Here is an 18,310-nt window from a genome sequence, read left to right as displayed (position 1 = left end):
AGACTGAACAAAATACTAACAGATTTTGATAATAAATCTTTTTATTAGACCCAAACAAAAAATCCTCACTGGTGATAAGGGAGTAGCTCTACCGTCCAGGGGTGGGGAAGAGGTGGGGAAGAGGAGAGGAAGAGGAGGGGGGCAGATAAATTCAAAGGTCTTCATATTATACAGAATACAAACAAAACTGTACACTTAGCTCTAAATGTGATCTCACACTCATTTTAATCCTCCTGAAGTTTCACACAAAATAAATGTAAAGAACCCATATCAAAGTAAAACCTCACCAATCCAGTTTAATTGGGGGAAAGGAAGCTAGTTTGAATTAATGGAGCATAAATTACAAAATAATGTATTAAATTATAACCAAAATTCAAATTAGGCTAACACAGAGTTCAATTTATCTTCTAAGTATGTTAGATATAAATATATATGTGTCCTGTAACCACAATTCTATTTTACCTTCTAAAAGATTTTTATAAATAGATTAAAAAAAAAAAAAAACCTTTGTTCCAATCTCTAACAAAAGAATCTTAAGTTCTAAATTTTTGGATAAAATTTTTAAAGTTGTAGCATCCCATATAAAGGGAAGGAAAGAAAGTTTAAATCTTTTGTGTGTCCACTACTTATCAAGCTCTACTTTTTATCTTATTCAAGCCACAAAGGCAGAGAAATATCATACTGTTTTGTATTATTAACTCCATTTTAAAATGATTAAACTGATATTCAAAGAAATTGAGAAACTTGCCAAAAGTCACACAGCTGGTCAGAGACAAAGCTACCACTCAAACCCAGGTACATCACAGTACAAGATCCATGACCTTTCCACTATGTCAATAATAAAATAAATTGCTACTTATTAAGTTCTACCCCAAGATCTTCAACATCCAAAACTGGCTTCCATGACACCAGTCATGAGAGCATTGCGTGTACAAGACTCTCCCTAATTAAACAGTTCATCATATAGAAACTCAGCCAGAGGTCAAAGCTAGGATTATAAAACAAACTGTACGCTAATTATAAATCTAACCCATCAATCAAAGAATAAACCCATTCTTAAGTGACTTCATAAACTCCAATTAAGTCCAACATGGAAATACCAAATGGCCAAATGGGGGATGGTGGGGGGACCTTGGAGGATGGGGTTTTTTTGTAGTAAATGACACAAATTACTTTCTGGAGCTACAAAATCTATTTTACCTCTTAACATTATGATAATATTGTAAGACTGGACTGCCAAGTGTATTTCCAAAAATATAATTATTCATTAAATAAAATGTTAAAATCAAGTCCGTATTTACCTGAAAAATATGCAAAGATAATTCTGAAGAAAACTATTTCATTAAGATAAATTCTACTACAAAGTTATGAAGTCAAATTAAGTCAAGGAAAAACATTCCATTTTTCCAAGAGATATTATTTTGATCATCAGGAAAAAAAAAATTTTTTTTAAATCTTCAATCTCAGATTTTCCCAGAGCAAACTGTTAAATAAGTAATCCTTCTTCAAGTGACTCAATCAGTTTACCTGTACCTGATACCAGATACCTAGTAACGAGGGTTTCTAAGAGGTTTCTAAGAGCAAATTAACTGACTAGTCAACACAGGTGAAAAACAAAAACAAAAACAAAACACAACTTACCAGAGCATTTTCTTTAATCTGGAGATTATCTAAAGCCACATTACCTTCAAAAAAGAAAAAGATGAAAAATATAAAGTTAATATACCAATTAGCATAACCTGTCTTAATGCAGTACCAAACACTACGACACTGTGATAATGGTAAGAATTGAGCAAAGCAAACTTCAAGAACAAAAGAGTTGCAACTCATAGACAAAAATATTAGTTGTAGTATCCTTAAGGTTAGACCAGTGCAAAAGAATTATAAAATATTTAAACTGTCTGACATTTAAATAGACAATAAGAAAGAAGTTGAACGCTTTCAGATCAAAGAACTTTAGAACCAAAGAAAGTATCCATCATTTTGAATGATTAAGCCAAAATCTCAAAAGAAGGAAATAAAGTGGTGACTACTAGAACAGATCAATTATCCTGTAACCCAAGATTCTTTCCTTTAGCATGGTGTCAATGGATATCTTCTACAGGAATACTGTGTTAGTCTTTTAAAACTTCAAGCATCCTATCTTACCAATAATAATTATTCTTTCATTAGTCCAACTTTCAAAAATCTATTCAGATATTAACTTATAAAAACTAAAGCCATAATGACATGATTACATGACTCAAATTTTAAACACTGCACCTATATTTGTTTATATACAACACAAATATTCTTGCTTATGTGAAAACTTAAGCAAAAGAAAAATTTTCATTTCTCTTAAATCTCTAAGGGTTACTAAAACTACAGTTTCAACATTAAATGCAAGTGTAAATTCTTCAGTTATGCATTTTCTTAATCATTCATGACACATTAATTTTTCTAAAACAAAATACAATGCTTCTCATGAGCCCCAGAAACATTTTTCAGTCAAGTAGTTTTTTCTTCATAGTATTTTGGAGTGAATTAAAAAGTATATTTAACACTATTATACCATTGTTAGGAATTTGCTTTTTCCCAGATCACAGATTTATGCAACCAAAACTTATTAAGCACCTAGTATGAATTAGGTGCTGGAAAGAGAGAGAGAACTAGAGCATGCCACTCACAGCCTAGCACAGGAGACTAAAGTTCTAAAATTTGGGAAATATTCTATATTCCAATACAGGAATGCATAAGATGCAAATGAGGAGCAACTTAACTCTGCATAGGAAGATTAAGAACTTCACACAGAAGTTTAGGCTAGAAGACTGAAGAAGTATTTACTGGGTACGTAAGAAAAGAGGGCAAACAGACATGCCTGAATAAGACACATTTCAGAGACCACAAGTGAGCTGTTGCAGCTGGAGGGTGTGAGGAACGGGAAGGAGATAAATTCAGAAAGGCTGGCAGGCGCTAGACTAACAGAAGAGTTTTTAGGATGAAAAGTTCAGACTGGTTACAACAGAGAGACAAAAATGCATACAACAGGATGACAAAATCTGAGCTGTATTTTAGAACCCTTACTCTACTATCCTAAAAAACAGACCTGTCCACACAATTTAGCTACACGGATGTTGCAATATTGGTTTTAATACCAGAAAGACTGATGGAAGGGAGGGAAAGAAGGAGGGAGGGCCTAAAGAACTAAATGTCCAGGAAGATGGCATAAATCATAATCATCTATAATACAGAGCCAAAAAAATGTAGAAAGGGAAAATGTTCATAAAATACTAATTTTTAAAAAAGATTAAAGAATGCCCAGATTGATTCAATTTTGAGATTATACATATACATAGGTAACAAACAACTGTAAGACTAGACACCATAACGTAATAATCACAGTGGTTATTTCCATCTTTGTATACACATATTATAAATTTTCTAAAATAAACTGCTAGAAACTGCAATAAAAGGAGAGAAGGAGGTAAGAAGTCTCACAAGTGGGAAGAAAATACTACAGCATCCTAGGAGGAAAGCTTCTACAACACACTGAAGAGAAATGAAAGCCTGAAGGAGGCAGTAACTTCAGGGTCGAAGAGACAGAGTAAAATGTTATTTTGGAGGTAGAATCAGTAAGTTAAAAAGTTATTTTGGAGGTACAAATGACAAGTTGCCATCACTGACCAAACATAGAGATAACACAGTAGTCATGGAAAACTGACATGTGTCAAGAGCTGGGGGGAAAAAATTCCTTAAAAAGGATTATATATACACAAAAATTCCATAAAGTAGAAAAATATTCCTGGATTTAATTCTGTGAGATGATGAAATGCAAAAAATTACAATTGGGAGCTCTGTTCAAGCCAAAAGAAGTGCTCCACACAGACGCTAGTGCATATGTGAAGCAATCCAAACCAGTCGAGCAAGATCTAAGACCCACATGGAGACTTGTAAACTTGCTCGTGAATTTTGATGGTTCTACCCAGTGATTCTCAACTGGCAGGTCAATGGTTACCAGGAGTGCTCAGGAGTAACCTGCAGGAGGTAGGAAGCATTTTCTAACAATTGTTAAGGCGCTAACATTATGTATGTAAAAGCAGAGATGTCCTCATAAACAGCACACTGTTTCTACCGCAGTGGCACTATGGTTCTTTAATAAAGTGACAGATGGTATTGTGAAATACTGAAAACTACCAAAATGGATAACAAAGCTACACAAGTACATTTAGAAAGGCAGACCAAAAAAAGGTAATAGTGATTACTGCTAGAAGGTAGAATTAAGGGTTTTTAACATTCTTTGGTATTTTCTAGTTTTTACAATAAAGAAAACTACTTTATTGCTTTATGTTAAATTTTTATGTTAAAATTATTATACAAATTATAATAAGAGCTGAGGAAACAAAACAAGGTGAATTCTAATCAATGCAATCTCAATATGCTTTATATAAATTCCTCCTATATCTAATATTTACCTTAATACATAAAAATATCTACTTCTACTGCTGGGAGGTCAGCAAACACATACTTCCTCTCTGAAAAATGTGAATGGTATCTAACAAACAGTATATCTAACAATGAAATAAGAATGATAACAGTCTATAAGTTATTTTCACTGAAGGAGGAGCCACTCATCCAAACACAAAGGAAAGGGGAGGAGCAGCAGCATATTTCCAGTTACACCAGGGCAAAGACACACTCATGCACGCAGCAGATGAGGGCCTTATCTAAGCAAGGCCCTGTACTAAGAAGTTCTCTTCCACTAAACTGCTTGCTTCTCTGCAGATACATGTGCTGCAGTTTCACTGTCTATCCCATGAATGTCAGAAATTCTGTTTAAATAGAACTACTTTATAAGACTAAGATTAAAGCAGGTTAATCTTAATCTTAATTAAGATTAAGACTAAGGGGGAGGATATAGCTCAAGTGGTAGAGCACATGCTTAGCATACAAAAGGTCCTGGGTTCAATCCTCAGTACCTCCTCTAAAAATAAATAAGTAAATCTAATTACCTCCCCTGCCTAAATAAATAAATAAATAAATAAGATTAAGACTAAATCCTCCTAAATATCAACCATTTTACATTTAACAGAATACTGAGGGAGAAGTTAAGATTTAGCTTTCTACTTTTACTTTAAGATAATGTAATTCTCTACACACACAAGTAACTTTATTGCTATAATCAGATCACCCGGGCTAAAACCACACAAGGCCATTGGAAGGAAGTTCCTGAAAACCTAGAGGAAAGGTAAATATTTGTGTCTAATCTTTACCAATAACGGAAAAAGGCAGGGCGGGGAGAATGACTAATAACTGGAGATGGATAAACTTAACTCTGCCAGCAAGGAAGGCACTAAAGCCAATCATGCAATCAAGGGTCCCTAATCCCATGAAGTTCTAAAGAGACCACGGTGACACACAAGAAAGGAAGTCCTATGAAGACATTTCCTTCTATGATGGATGGGAAAGGACTGAAAGATGAGAGTAAGCAACACACGAAGTCTGTGCTTCAGAAGAGGTTTCTCATTCTGACCCTGTACGATGCCCCGTAATAAACTAGCAACGTTCTGGATGAGCATGTGTGGCCAGAGAGTCACATATAAAGTTTCAAAGCTAACCTTGAAGGTTATTTTAAGAAGCACCTTAAAAGAGTAAATCTTGGATCAAAATTTATCAAATAATCTTTACAAGTGAACCAGAAGAGGAAAATGAAAGTAAAACACATTAAATTAGCAAATGAAAGCCAGGCAGGCAGAGTTGGAGTCACCTCAAAAACTACAACGGAAATAGAAATGGTTGCTAAATTGTAGAAAATAAGCTGGTATATTTATGAATAAAAATCAAATGGTACTGGCATAACTTGGAACAAGAACAAGAATGGCTTTTAAAAACACAGTCTAGAAAATAAATGTAAGAAATAGAGTGCTGATGTTAAAAACCTCCAGTCAGACATAACCCACCTGAACTTTCTCAGTTCCGCTACCCCTTATTTATGGCACTTAGCTATACAAACCCCCAACCTGATTATGAATTCCTGATTGATTCTCCTCATACGTGGTAGTCAATAAATACTGATTTTAATGAGAATGCATTTAATTATTTAGAATGCATATTATACCAAAATAGAAATGACTACAATAAGAACATAAACTTTTATATTTGAGAAAACACTCTCAGATGTATTACATTACATGATCCTCACAGCCTCCTGGTGAAGGAGGCAGGACCCAGAAAGAAACTGGGGCTTAGAGACATTAACTGACTGGCCTAAGAAAGAATATTATATAAACGTAGTAAGTGGTAGAGCCAGGGCGCAAATCTCCTGTCGCCCAATGCTGTGTTCATAACATTACACTATCTCCCAAAGTACAGAGCAGAAAGGGTAGAGAATTTTAATTCAGAAGAAAATTCTATCTTCCTTGAAAAAAATAAATGCCACACAAGAATGTGACCCAGCACTGAGATGCCTTTTGGTCTTTGCATTTTAAAAGAGTGTGAAGAAATCCAAAAACAGTAACTAAATGTCAAATCAGTACAAACCAGCAAGGACACAACCAGAAAAGAGGGTAGAGTCAAGGTTTATGATAGGAGGAAGGACAGTGCCACAGTAGAAACACAGAAGCAGGAAGTGCAGTTGGGTCAGTTTCGTACTTTTAATTTGTAGCTGTGCTAAGAATAGAACTTATGTCTCCTGTCTCCCTAGTTCATGTTCTTAATATAAAACATATTAATCCCAAACTGTGATTAAAAACAAACAAAAACGCCATGCCCTAATCCATGAAACTAGCTTTGCATATTGTAAAACGGGGAAAAAAAGAGTGTGTGGTGCTATGTATTTTTAAGATTTCCTTTTTGTATCTGTATCATAAATACTCATTATTTATCTGACAGCACATCAAATTATTCAGACACATTTATTTTCCAAAGACGTGAGCTGAAGTAAATGACGATATTTCTTAAAGTATAAATCAAATTTCTTTAATAAGTAACGTTTTAGTAAAGAACACTGAAGAAAATATTGTATCAATTCATTTCAACTGAATCTACCTATTGAACCCAAATTAACCAGTCTCCTTTTAATAGGAGTTCACAGCGACTTTGTCTTGGGCGGGGAAAGCGGATGGGGGAGAGGAAACAACTCACTCTTACTCTTTCCGTTTCCCTATTGAAACAGGAAGCCCTGGCAAAGAAAGATGGAAAGCTGCCACGTCACCAGTGAACTTTCTCCCTTTCAATTACACGTCAGGGATCTCGTAAGAGTGAGCAGTGTGGCAGAGCCTCCTAGAGGAACGGTCACCCAAGCACCAACTTCCAGTTCTAGTTGTAGAAAAGGGCTGAATTTGTAGTTAATAGTGCTATTTAAGAATGTGGAAAAGAGGTTTCAATAAACAATTTTAAGCTCTGCTTTGATCAATAATAATTGAGCCTAAACCCATGACAATATTGAACTTTTTATTATTTATTTTACATGCTCCAGGACAAGCTAGTGAGAAATGTGGCCTTCACTACACCAAGTGTTGGCTGGCAAGAAAGGAATAAGAAAAAAATTCCTCTACAAGTTTAAAAACACTTAGATACTGCTATGTTTTAGGTATCGAGGTAGAAAGAAGCAAAGAGGCCTGTTTTGGGGTTTTTTGCATTCTCTAGCTGCCCTTGCTATCTGTTAAGACAACGTACTATGTTAGATTTGGATTTGCAAATATCAGCATGTGGCTGGAACTTCATTTTTCTTGTCATATTTCATGACTGTGGCTCTCTGCCCACCAGTACTGAGTGAAGAACAGAAAGGAAAGAAACATAATTTGACTACCACTTCTTACCACGAATGCAGACCAAGAGGCAGCACCACCTAATGAAGCACTCACGCTGCTCTGGCCTTGTTCAAGTCACAGAAGCTTAAAGCCAGAAGAAATGACCTTGCCTAACCTTCTCATTTACAGAGAAGAAGCCAGTGGTCACTGGTCAGTGACGTGCCAAAAGCCACTAAACCAGAAGTACTGGACATGAAATTAGATCCCAGGTTTCCTCCTTCCTTATGTTGCTCTGCTCCAACAGCATCATGGCAGCTGATGGAAAGTGTCAGGGGTGGCGTGAAGGACAATACAGTCAGTAATCAGCACAGACTCAACCTGATGTGAAGAGCTTACAAATTATGAGGGCACTCCGCCTGGCTCCTACTCCTACTGGTGACCAGGAAGTCCTCATAACCACCCTTTGCATCCAACACATCACATTGTCTACGAATATTCCACCTGTCAAATGGAAGTGAGAGCAGCAGAATTCTGAACAGAGGATTTCCCTGATGACTTTCCACAGTGATCACTTTGAAAAATCAAACTGACAAAGGTTCTACATTGCAACAAACCTACTTAAAACAAATTGCAAAAGATCTGGTGTTTCAACATACCTTTTCAAATCTATGTTATTCTTAAAACAATTATATCTTGGACACGTTTCAAATAGCTAAGGGCTGTGCAATTTATCTCTGGTACCAGTTTGTGGGGAACGAATACCTAGATGAACCTTCCTACCTGCATAGGCAGCAACATGCTCACCAGGCACTTTTCTGAACCCTTGAAAATCTGCCTTACAAACTAACTGGCAGGTAATGTAAGTACCATAAATGTAAATTCAAATGCAAATAGGGTTTTTTTTGTTTTGTTTTAAAAACTTTCTTTGGAGAATAAGACAGGTTTAGACACGAGTATTAGCTCTACACAAAATTATCACAGTACAGAATGTGAAAACCCTTAAGTCTGAAGTCTAGAAGAAACATACTTATAAAAATGCAGGCAGACCTGGTTTTCCTGCACTTCACATTCCTGAGCTTCACAGATACTGCATTTTTTTCAAACTGAAGGTTTGTGGCAATCCTGCATGGAGTAAACCTGTCAGTGCCACTTTTCCAACAGTATTTGCTACCTCATGTCTGTGTGTCACATTTTGGTAGTTCTTGCAATATTTCAAACTTTTTCATTATTACTGCATTTGTTATGGTGATTTGTGATCAGTGATCTCTGATGTTCCTACTGCAAAAAGATCATGATTCACTGAAGGCTCCGGTGATGGTTAGCATTTTTGGCAGTAAAGTATTTTTTAATTAGGTACGTACTTTTTTTTTAGACAAAATGCTACTATATACTTAAGAGATTACAGTGTGGTCTACACATTAACTTTTACATACTAGAAAACCAGAAAACTCATGTGATTTGCTTTATTTCAATATTCACTCTATTGCAGCGGTCTGGAACCAAACCCTCAATATCTCCAAGGTATGCCTGTAAAATAAAACAAGGAAGCTGTTTCCCATCACTTGGCTGTTTGTGTATCATCACTGTTAATATCAGTGTTAAAAATTTAACAATTACAATTAAAAAGGATTTTCACATCACTTATCTCACAAACACAGTATTATTTCCCCATTTTAAAAGAGGGGTAAGGAAACTGAGGCTTAAATAATTAAAATGTTTTGCTCAAGGGTCCCCCAGCTAATAAATAATCAGGGCCTCATTTTTATACACAACAGCAAGAATTTTTTTTTAAAAAATCGTTCTGCTTTAAATCACTAAAAAATATACAGGAATTGCTTGGCATAAAAAAATCTTTAAAAGAATAGAAACAGAAGAAAAATGATAAAGTTTTTTTGTTCTGGGTTTTTTTTTTTCCTTCTCCAATTTAAGGCAATAGCTGCAGTATACTTCCTGATTCTAGACATTTCGATAATTTTCCCCTTCTTTCTCACTCTGTAACTTTTGTTTATAGTGGATTTCACTGTGAATACCTGTTTATGTATGAATGTCTGCAAAGCACACTGTTTTTCAAATTACGTCAAGACAACATTTTGATTCTTAAAACTACTTCCTGATATCATCCAAGCAAAGACTATGCATTTTTACTGACATGATACCTAGTCACTTCTTGAGACAGCTGTTTCTCTCTTAAGTTATAAATTTCATGAAACATATAATTCCTCTAAGTCCTTTTTAATTTCTTACTACAACTTGCTTAGCACCAGAAGGTCTCTTATAAATGCAGAATACAATCTCCAATATTCTCCTTAGACTAGTCTCTCAACAAACATTCGGGCTGAGTAATTCTTTGCTGCAGGGAGTTGTCCCGTGCGCTGTGCAATGCAGCAGTATTCAGGGGTTCACCCACCAGATACCAACAGCGCACCTCTGCCCCTCAGTGTGACAACCAAAAATGTCTCAGACATCCCAACGACCCTCTAGGAGGCAGTCATCTAGGGTTGAAAACCACTGCCACGGACTAGTCGAAGAGGTATCAATTTGGCTTACCTTTTGATAGGGAAGAATAGTAAGGTTAGCTGTATGAAATTTTTGAGGGTTGAATTTCTCCCTTTCTAAAGATATGAAAACCTGACAAGAAAAAAGACTGAAAAAATCAAACTCGATCATAACTCATAAACCTTATCTAAAGCAAATTGTTTTCACATAAGATTATATATAATTTTAAATTCTTTATAAAACTTGTCAACATCATAGATGTCATAAAAATCAGCAGTTCTATTAAATTAATAATCCCACTTGTTTACCATAAAAATTTAAGATAAATTTCTTCAAAGAACAGAAATAGTCAACTCACATTTTGCCTTTCCATCTTAATGAGGGAATTAATGTTAAAGACAATATACTGAGCAATAACTTTAAAAGTTCATGCTTTATTCCTTCCTTTATAACTATCACACAAATAAAAGGCAATAAAACTTTACAGAAGCACAGCTATGGGCTGATAAACCCGACTGGACTGCACACTGGAGAGACTTCCTAAAGGAAATGGGTTTATTTGCTCAGGCCTATTATAAAGCTGATGTTGACCACAGGCAGAATACTTAACTGTAAAAAAAGAAAATAAGATGAAAGAAAAGAGTCTCCTTTCCTACACTTCACCAAGAAAGAGGGGGGAAATGGTGTAAAATTATCATTACGGCATTTTAATTTCAGTTGTGAAAAAGTTCAAAATCCTCAGGCAGTATACGTCACAATTTCACAGGAAAAAAATATTCACAATTAGAATCACAGAGTACTGGCACTGGAAGGACACTTAGGGGTTAACTGGTTCAACCCCTAAGTTTAGACAAAAAGGAAAATAAGATTTGGAAGGGAAGGAATCTTCTAATGTATCCCCACACTTTCTTTCTTTCAAAAAACATCTAAGGTAAATAGGGCAAAGCATTATAACTTGGGCAAACAATTCTGAATAGTGATTACAGAGGAATATTATACTATCTGCTATGATTTTTTTTGTATTAAAGGTGAAATTAAAATGAAGAAATCAAGGGCCAGTAAGGTAAATGGATTTGTCCAACACAACCACCTAAAACCCAAGTTTCCTAAATGCTAGCCCAGAGCCTTTTCATATTTCAAATAATACTTACAAACTACAAGGATAATAATAATTTAATAATAATTGGCATTATTAGACTATAATCTGGGGAAACACTTGATCCCTGCAGAAGGCACTGGACATTTACTTCCTAAAATGTCTCCTTTACTTCTCTTTCTCTTGCACCATACTTAGCATTGGAGGAGGGCGTGTGAGCAAAGTATGTATTGCTGGGCAAACCAGTGAACCAATAAAGCAATCAGTAACTGACTAAAAGCTGGCTCCTCCATAATTTAGGGCAGCACAATTGCCCAATATAAATATATGGTCCACGTATGTAATTATAAATTTTAGGAGTCAGGTTTCCTAAAAAGTAGAAAGAAATGGGGGAATGAATGTTAATAATTTATTTTACCCAATATATTCAAATATTATCATTTCACCATGAAATCAACATAAAAATCTGTTGCGATATTACAACAGAGTATTTTCCTGAGTATTTTCAAAACTCGATGTGTACTTTATACTTACAGCACACCTCAATTTGCACTAACTACACTGCAAATACTCAACAGGCACAGGGGTTAGTGGCTACCTTTGGACAGATCAGTCAGACCCAAAACTATTTATTGACTGAATTAAAAGCAGTTCCAACTATTTGAGGAGTCCTTTGATTTCCCTACAAAGCTGACAAAACTCCAAGTACTTTGTAGACTAAGAAAACTAACCCCAGTGTCCCCAAAGGTTAACATGTAAGGGGTACAAATAACTAAGCTTCTTGAAGAGTGCAGAAGCACGCTACTCTCTACATCTTATACACTTAGCCTCTAGGATAGAAACAGGGGTGTAAATTCTTCCGCATGCAACCAAGCAGCACCTAATTAATGATGATGCTGGTCGTGGCTTGAATTTCGCTCTATCGTTCCAAAACAAAAGTCACTTTCTCAACAGCTGAAAGAATTATGAGTAAGAATCCCTACCGACAGGCCTTTCGTAAATATATTCCCCCTGCTCGCTAACCACTGCCAGGGGAGATAATTGAAAGACAATTTCCTCTTTCTTCTCCTTGGTGCCACTGTGAGCGCGTGTGACCAAGCAGCCATCCTCGCTCCACGCGGGGCGGGAGCAGGGAGGGTTTTTTATGCTGCGGAGCCCACGGGGCCAGGCTGAGGGCAGCGGGAGGCCCCCCAAGGTGCGCAGGCAGGACAGGGCAGGGGCTTCGGCCTAAGGTACGCGAACGCTGGGAACCCCGGCAGCCCGGGCGCGACGCGGCCGCGCCTCCCCATCTTGGGCCGGCACCCCGGGACCCTGTGGCGTTGGAGGCGGGCATAGGCCTGCCGACGCCCCACACCTGCCGCCCGGGGAGGGGACCCCGCCAAGCGCCCTCCCCGGAGGCGGAGCCTCGCGCGGTGAAGGGAGCAGGGCCCGGGCTGGAGCCCCTCGGCCAGCGCTGGCACACCCCCCCGCACCCCCCGGCCGCGCCTTCCTGCTTACCGCCCCAGATCCCCAGCTTCAGCTGGGACTTGTTCAGGTTCTCCACATAGTCCCCCAGGAAGCGGTTCAGTAGGTCCGCGACCACCGACTCCAGCACCATGGTGGGGCCGCGGCGCGGGAGAAGGAGGAGGAGCCGGAACCGCCCGGCGCAGCTGAGGGCGGCGACCCGCGCCGCGAATGACAGCCCCCCGGGCGCCGGCCCGCCCCCGCGCCGCGCAGCACCGCGCGTGACCCGGCCTGTGCGCAGGCGCGCCGCCGCCGCCGGCTCCGGAAGGTGCGTGGACCCATGGCAGTCTCGCCCCCTCGGGGAGGTGGCCCCTGGGGCCCCGGCCGTCCGGGAGTGGGCGGAGGCGCAGCGGGGAAGCCTGCACCGGAGGAAAGGGATGGTAGAGAAGGAGAAGGGAGGGCAGGAGTTGTTGAGCGCGGGGACATCTCTGTCCGCTCTGCTTCCCCGCCGTCGCCTTCTGTTGACCTCGTCCCGGCTGAAAGCAGCGCTGCGGCGCCTCGCCCGGAGCCCAGCCGGTGGCAGCCCGGCGCTTCCCAGGCCTCCAGTCCATCCTGAGCGCCTCCTAAGTAACCATCCCTTCAGGAGGGGAAAAGGAGACCCTGCACACTTGCGCTGTTACCTATCAACTCCACCTAGAACCAGCTCTCCGCCTCTTTTTGCTTCCTGAAAACACACTTTAATAATTTACAAGTGGAAGGAGGGGAAACAGCCGCATCGTAAAATGGCAAATAAAATGGAAACTGAATATGCATTTTGTTAACTCGTTCTTTTACTCTCTTTTGTGCCTGATTGCCTCTTCCTTAACTCAGGGGCTACTTCTTAGTTATCTACCTCATTACAGAAATAAACAAAACGTAGTACTTCCTTGGTTTTCCTTAAGGTATGGCTTAGCTGTTACTTATTTATCGCGTTCTTTCATGCAATCTTGAACTGCTTCTGGTGTGGCAAGACGTAGAAAGTGGGGCTTTTATAATGCAAGGACTTTTTAAGTTAGTTAAATGAAACCACCCATTGACAAGCCAATTCTCTTCAGAGAACAGGATTTTTTTCCCCTAAAATTTATTTCAAAAAACTGTTGAGATACTGTAAGCTGAAATAAACCTAAGAAATATTATTCGTAGTCACAAGTTTTTTAAATGCTTTGCTACACTGTATGTATGGAAAACTATGTGTGAATTGCTCTTACCTGCTGTGAACAGTTTGTACCCCCTAAAATTCGTAGGCTGAAATCCTAACCTCCCTTGTCAAGGTATTTATTAGGTGGGGCCTTTGGGATGTAATCAGGTAATTAGGCAGAGCTCACGAATGGGATTAATACCCTTCTAAAAGAGACCCAGAAGCTCCCTTGCCCCTTCTGCCATGTGAGGATACATCAAGAAGACAGCCATCTATGAACCAGGAAGTGGGCCGTCATCAGACATTGAATCAACTAACACCTTGATCTTGGACTTCCTAGAACAGAGAGAAATAAATTTGCATTGATTTTAATCCACCCAGCCTATGGTATTTTGTAATAGCAGCCTGAACAGATTAAGACAATCAAAAAGAAAAATGATTACTTAAATACAAAGCCCATGAGAGAAGAAAAAATGTCAAAATCTCTACAACTGATATTATGTAAAACAGATGTAAAAGGATGAACCAATACTAACCAGTATTGGTGTTATCAGTATCCACCTCCATCCTTCACTCCTGCACACAGAAGCTAAATCCTTAACCTTTGGCTTTTCCTAGTTTAGTCACCCTGACAAATTACCTAGGATGTATTTTGAAGCACTTTATACTTCTTCCCTTCACCGTCCACAACCAGTTAACAGCCAAACCTGGTTATTATGCTTTTGCCGTATTTCCAGAATTCTCCTTATATCTCATCTGGGCCATGCAGTCACCTCCTAACTGACCTGGCCTCCAGTTTTTCCTTTCTGCATCCATCTGCACACTGTCACCAGAGCTAATTTTCCAAATTACATGTGAGCTTAGGTAAGTTACCTGCTCAAAAACACTCAATTCAGCGTTCAGAAAGCCCTCTTCAACCTGTCCCAAATTTATTTCCAGTCCGCCCCCAACAACCCTTCTTTGTATATGCACAGGAGAATGCAAAAAAAAAAAAAAAATTACACATTCTGGGTGAGATATGCACACACCATAAAAAGTTAAAAAACAAATAATGCAAGGTTGTATGAATAACAGTGAAGATGATGTGAAAGATGCCATGGACAGAATAGTGTGGTCAAGAAAATGGAACAGAAGGTATAATCTGGTGGGTGAAGTGGGCAATACTAATCCTTGTGTAATACCAATTTCTTGCACTTTTATGCTACCTTACACTTTTGAAAGAATGATGCATATGCATGCCTTTATAAGCATTATTACACTTTATTAATACTTCTTCAGTTGTACTTCATGGGTTATCATGCCATTATTATGCGAAGGTATGCATTTTCAAGTAAGCCTTACAAAAGATCTGTGAGATGAGTGATGAAGATAGTACTATTGTCCCCATTTCATAGGAAAATTAAAGTCACTGATTTACTTAAAATTAGGTAATTTACATAGAATTGCAAGGTGCTTATTTCCTTCAGCTCCCTGAGCACTGCCACCAACTTTTCTTTTTAAGTAAGTACAGGTAAATCACCTGTAAGTAATTTCTCAGAGATCTGACTTTGAAAGGTTAATGACAGAATGGAAAATCTTAGGATGGAAAAATTCAGCTCAAAATTGTCAGCAGGAATAATGCTATTACCATATAGTATAAAAAGCTTTTAAGTTTTAACATTTTACTTTTTAAGTATGTTTTGAGGGGATTGGTCATTATGTGCGCAGAGTTATGCCCCAAATTTCCCGTAATTCTTGAAAAAGTCTGAAATTTACAGTCCTAATCCAAAACAAACTGTAACTAATGTCAAGAAACATCATTAGCTCTCAAAGGCATAGCGCTATACCAAAAAGAATTTGGATGCAAAGGTTAACTAAAGGAAAGGAACATTCTAGTCATTAGAGCTCTTATAGTCATTCTGGCTTCGGAACAATGAGAGGGATAACAAAGGCAATTGCAGAGCTAAACCCCACTGAGGGTTGGAGCAATAAAAACAGATGAGCAAAATATTTCTGGTCAAAACAAAAGTCGAAATTAGAGACATGTTAAAAAAAAATTAACCACTCTTGCTTAAAAATTGAAAAACAAGAAATTCTAACATTACACTACCTCGTACCCACACCCCATTCCCCAGCCTTCCAGTTTGTTGAGAAAAGCAAAAGGGATTGGGACCAGGGGTGGGGTGGGGTAGGGGAGGAAAAGGAGGAGAAAGCTAGAGAATACACAGGATGCCATGGATTTTCAGAAACATTAGGAAGCTTCACTGGGAGAAAGCACATGACTGGATTGCAGAATGTTAGAGACAGAGGAGAACAAGAATCATCTGTTTAATCCAACCCCACCCTTTGACAGAAGGAGACACTGAGTTCAAGGGAGAATTAAGGGACTTGCTAAAGTCCCACCACAAGTTAGCAGCCATCAGAACTAAAACCCAAGTGTCCCAGCTCCCTGATCTGTGTTCTTTCCATTACTCCATACTCTAGTTCTGCTGAATGAGATGAATAAGTCAGAACACCAGTATTTTATGTGGTTGTAAATGCTCTTCTTCTTGCTTTCCTTGACACCCTATCTCCTATATATTATTTTTTAGGTCGGCTTTAAACTGTTCAGTTTCCTTCCACTCCAAGAGCACCTCTGACCTTAATGGTGTGGGATGCATGTATGCTTACTTCGTAGAATTGTTTTCCAGCTCCATCACTGGATGTCCCCATAGCTGTGAGCGCTGAATGATCGCAGTCTTCCTCTGAGTAAATTTGTGTGATCCAGATACAGGGCCTCATCCTGTTATTCTGTTCTCCCAAGTACCGCAGGGCTCATACTTCCGAGGTAAGGAAAACATAAGGTTTAATGCGGTCACAGGAGACCAGTCACACAAGGACACAACTCTGCTGTTTTCAAGCTTATACAGGAAATGCTTCCAAAGTGTTATTGAGGAAGGTGAATTGTTAATACAAAACAAAGCATATCTGCTTGGCTTGGCCAGAAAGAGAAATGTTTTTAAAGGAATCCATGTGTGAATCACCTAATCCCTAGCCAAGCAAAACTGTGTCATAACAGCTGTTAGCCACCAGTGACTGTGCCAGACATTTCCTGCATTTTTAACCCTCACGACAATCTTGTGTAGTAGGTATTATAACTCCCACTCTACAACTTCAGCTCCAAGAAGTTAATTGACCCGCCCACAATCCCATAGTTAAACAGTTGCAAAACAGATCTGAACCTAGGACAGATTGATCCCAAAGTCTATATGTCTTTACCTCTAAATTATCTCTCCCTTCGAAACCCAACTTTGCTTTACCAGCTTCTCAGACAACCTCTCAGATTTTGAGTCACACCATTTTAACCAAGGGCTCTCATTTGCAAAACTAACAGCATCTTGTCTCCTGAGAACAGTTGAGTCAAAACACATTCACATGACCCTCAAGTATGTAATTGGGTAATCATTTCTCCCATAGATTTAGCACTGGCCCAAGACTTTTGGCCAGGAGTGGAGATGATATCAAGACCAAGAAGTAGCTAGTCAGGGGCATGGCAAATCCAGGGACCTACCAACCCTGCCCCCAGACAAAGTGTGTTCAACAGTCTCTTCTCATTCCTGCCTCAGCCAGATGGAGTCCAAATATTTTATCCTCTTCATTTCTTTCATTCCTCTCCTGACAGATGGACACAGCTGATACGATCTTGTACAGCCTGGGGCTACCTGCCTAGCATAGTGGCTGGGACCCAGAAGGCACTCAGGAAACATTGCTCTGAATGAATAAATGAACTAATGAACATTTGCTCTCTTCTGTAATAACAATAAATATAATGTAATTATAATGTGTATAAATATACACAGACTCTATGCTAAACTTTTCATATACATTATCTCATTTTATAGCTATCTAGCTACATAGCTAGATACTGTTATCATCAGAAGGGGAAAGGGTGCTCTCCTGGGTCCCTCTTATAAGTAATTTGCTCAAGGTCACATGGTGAGCTGCCATTCCAGAATCAAAACTACTGATTTCAGACCCATTTTTTTTAACCACTACATTCTACTACCTCCTTTCTAACTTTATTAACAATAACAATCATTGCTTCTGTGTATTTAGCATCTACCATGTTCCAAGCACAGTGTTAAGTATGTTGCATTATTAGAGGTGTTTAATTCCCAAAACAACTCATTTATGCCCATTAGTATATATATTTCCCTCCATTTCCCATCATTATGTGAACTTGAATAAGTTTACTACGAATCATCATAATTTGCAGGGTGTATGTGACAATTCTAGAGACTATAAATCATCAAGCAGAGTGCCTGTGTAGGTATTTATTCTGGAAACAACATGCACATGCCCCATTCTGATATCACCTTCGCATGAATTCAATTTAATTTACTGAACATTATT

The 18,310-nt window shown here is 38.6% G+C and overlaps 1 protein-coding gene across 5 annotated transcripts in view; it reads right to left on the bottom strand.

The window, feature by feature from the left end:
- VPS13C (vacuolar protein sorting 13 homolog C) overlaps positions 1-12,946 on the bottom strand; it is a 157,412-nt gene extending 144,466 nt beyond the window's left edge. For all 5 annotated transcript variants that reach the window (XM_032481043.1, XM_032481044.1, XM_032481045.1 and 2 more), the window contains exons 1-2: positions 12,817-12,946; positions 1,642-1,685 (exon numbers count right to left, since the gene is read on the bottom strand). In XM_032481043.1, coding sequence (XP_032336934.1) covers positions 1,642-1,685; positions 12,817-12,916 — 144 coding nt within the window. In that variant the 5' untranslated portion in view covers positions 12,917-12,946. The remainder of the gene's footprint in view (positions 1-1,641; positions 1,686-12,816) is intronic.
- Positions 12,947-18,310: the final 5,364 nt, after the last annotated feature.

This window comes from Camelus ferus, chromosome 6 (genome assembly GCF_009834535.1).
Source record: "Camelus ferus isolate YT-003-E chromosome 6, BCGSAC_Cfer_1.0, whole genome shotgun sequence".
NCBI classification, from domain to species: domain Eukaryota; kingdom Metazoa; phylum Chordata; class Mammalia; order Artiodactyla; family Camelidae; genus Camelus; species Camelus ferus.
The sequence above is the reverse complement of the archived record's forward strand: the minus strand, read 5'-3'. Positions and strand labels throughout refer to the sequence as shown.